At 36.9% G+C, this 3,063-nt stretch overlaps 1 protein-coding gene across 1 annotated transcript; it reads left to right on the plus strand.

The window, feature by feature from the left end:
• Positions 1 to 1,981: 1,981 nt before the first annotated feature.
• LOC18432295 (non-specific lipid-transfer protein 1) lies at positions 1,982 to 2,790 on the plus strand. The gene is made up of 2 exons (XM_011624420.2): positions 1,982 to 2,490; positions 2,586 to 2,790. The coding sequence occupies exons 1-2, from the start codon at positions 2,156 to 2,158 to the stop codon at positions 2,593 to 2,595; spliced, it is 345 nt and encodes a 114-aa protein (XP_011622722.1). The 5' UTR covers positions 1,982 to 2,155; the 3' UTR covers positions 2,596 to 2,790.
• Positions 2,791 to 3,063: the final 273 nt, after the last annotated feature.

The following is a 3,063-nucleotide window of genomic DNA, read 5'->3' on the forward strand; positions in this document are numbered from 1 at the left end:
ACGATACAAAACAATGGTGATTTCTCTTTTCAAACAATGATTATTTATGGTTTTTAGAATTAAGAAGGGAAAATATCTCCTTATCTCCTATTTTTAATTTTCATATCTCATGAGACCCAAGAATTGAAAATATTACTTTGTAAACAAAATGTTTCTATCTTTTCTATCTTACAACCCCTTGGACCCCTTTGACCATAAATTTTTTACTCAAACAAACACTAAAATGATACCATATTCAAACTCCATCTCTCTCTCTAAAACTTCATCTCTCTCTTCAGTTCTCGGTGAGTTTACCAGCCAAGGGGTTTAGCTTGAGCTCTAACTCGAGCACACCTTCTTTTGTGTGAAAAAGAGATGGAGTTTTAGAGAGAGAGAGAGAGAGATGGAGTTTTAGATAAAGAAAGATGGAATTTTTGAGAGAGAAAGAGATAAAGTTTGAGTTTTAGGAAGAGAGATGGAGTTTGGAGAGAGAGAGACGATGATGTGACAGAGAGATGGAGTTAGAGAGAGAGATGATGATGTGAGAGAGAGCTGGAGTTTTAGAGAGAGAGAGAGATAGAGTTATTTCATAAGTTGTTGAGGTCAATAATACACAGTCAAAAGGGTTCAGGGGGTTGAAAGATAGAAAAGATAGAGTCATTTTGCTTACAAGTAATATTTTTAATTCTTGGGTCTGATGAGATATAGAAATTAAAAATATGAGATCATTGGATATTTTGCCTTAATTTTTGGTTTATGCTAGGGTACGCCTACATTAGAGTATTTCCGTAATGCACTTAATATTTTTTGGTTATTTATTACTCTTACTTTGTTGAAAGAAATTTTCAAGCGAGGGCATCTTTTGTCGGTACGAGGGGTAGAATATATATTTATATAAAACTTAGTGGTAATTAATACTGTATATGGATGGTATCACGTAACATGTAGAAAACATCATTAAAACAACCGAAAATTGTTTACATGTTGACAAAAAAAAAGTTCACAAAATTTCCGGTCTTTAAACACCATGTTTTCTTGTTTGGTCCGAGATTACAAAACAATAATACTCAAAACCTAAAAATATATTGTAAAAAAAGTGATATAAGACTCAATCGAAGTACACCAAAACATGAATATGTAGTCCTTGACAAATTTTGATCCTTAAATAATTGTGAACCTATTATTGTTTTTCTAAGCATAACACGCTTATTATATGTGTAAATCGTGCAGTTTATAGTTTCCTAAGCTTCTCTATAATCCTTTATAGTGTAGGCATGTACCTCGTGCAATGTAAAATATGCAAAATGATTAAGGGTGGAAATGGGCCGGGCCTGGGGTGGACCAGCACATAGGCGGTGGTGTTTGGCCCTAGCTTGGACTTTGGGCCACATTTTATGGCCCAGCCAAAGTTTGCCAAGGCCGGGCAAAACTGCCCACCATGTTGTGAACCTATTTACATTTAAAAAAAAGAATGGGTGTGGTTTTAAATAATCAAAGTAAGGTGCATCTTCAAATAGTATCAAAATATGTTTTTTTAGTATCAGAAATCTTTATGGCGACTTGAAAATTTATTTAATTCTCAAATTATAAAATATAAATATTAAAAAAAAGAAACATTGATGGAGTAGATCTATGAACTCATACAAAACTCAAAAATTGATGATCTAGATAATATATTACAAAAAATACTATTTCCAACACTTGAAATCTATGTTGTCTCATGTCTGTAAATCTTGAGGTCGAGATGATCGAAGTGAGGTTTTCAGCATCGAAACAACTACTTGCGAAATATTTAGGGTCTCCTGCGGGAGAATAAAACCTTTGGACTTCTCTCTCCCATCAGTTTTGAGAGGGTAGGCAAGAAACAATAAGGAACCGAGCAGTAGTGAGGCTCCCACGAAGTGCACAAATCATATATTGTGGAAGTAGTTGGAAAGATGGAATATCTCACATCAACCATTGAATCTAGAGAAAGAAAACTATCACAAACCCCTTAGGGAGGGATGAGAGAGAAAGGAGCCCAAAAGCCTTAAAAATTTATAAATCCCACCCCCCAACACACCTATAAAATCCCCGGAACCACATCCTCAAGTGAACCCAACGCACTAGAGCTAAAGCAGATTGAGCAGAGAGACCGAGAGAGAGAGAGAGAGAGAGTCGAGAGAAAGTGGGTGCAATGGACAGTGTGAAGGTTGCATGCTTGGTAGCTGTGCTGGTGGCCATGGTGTTTGTGGTCGATGGGGCGGTGTCTTGCGGCACCGTTGATTCCTCACTCATTCCCTGCATAAATTACTTGACAAGTGGTGGCACGGTGCCCCCACCGTGCTGCAACGGGGTGAGGTCTGTGAATGGGATGGCTCAGACGACGCCCGACAAACAGGCAGTTTGCGGGTGCTTGAAGCAGGCGACAACGACAATCAACGGGATAAATAACAACAGGTTGCAGAGCCTGCCTGGGGACTGTGGGGTTGATATCCCTTTCACTATCTCTGTTAGCACGGATTGCACCAAGTATGGTGTCTTCTTTTTTTTTTTTTTTTTGGCGTCCATTATAAAGCCTTTCTTTGTTAAATCATTATTAACTCCTCCGTTTGTTGTTTTTGCAGGATCAAGTGAGTGGGTGACATGGAGTTTTACTATAAACACAAATAAGAAATGATCATCCTGTGTGTCACGGATGCCTTTTCACTCTTGAGTCTTGAGTGTGTATTTTCCGGTGTTTATTCTTTTGCTGCCCTTTTCCTTGTGTGTTTGTATCTCCTCCTTTTCAATAAATGGGTTAAGTATTGAGGCTATACAGGAGTTTCTTTGCATTTTCCAATTTCTGTTCCAATTTTCTTTTTCTTATTTTGTTTTCGGCCTTTAAACCAAACATTTTTTAATGCAAGATCACTTGAGAAGGGAGAGAGTTTCAAAACAAAGTATATATTGTCTACCAAGTTAATGCATAAAGTATATATTACTATCAATATGTATGAAAAAGTTAGGTACTATATCTTATATTTTATAGCAAGTCTTGGGAAGCCCTTTTCATATAAAATACAAGATATGGAACCTATCCATCCCATGTATACTGATTACAAT

The sequence above is a fragment of the Amborella trichopoda genome, chromosome 8, assembly GCF_054954075.1.
Source record: "Amborella trichopoda isolate Santa Cruz 75 chromosome 8, AtrichopodaSantaCruz75HAP2 v2.0, whole genome shotgun sequence".
Taxonomy (NCBI): Eukaryota; Viridiplantae; Streptophyta; class Magnoliopsida; order Amborellales; family Amborellaceae; genus Amborella; species Amborella trichopoda.

Coding starts and splice junctions, on each gene's coding strand:
- LOC18432295 (XM_011624420.2), top strand. CDS start 2,156: ATGGACAGTGTGAAGGTTGCATGCTTGGTAGCTGTGCTGGTGGCCATG.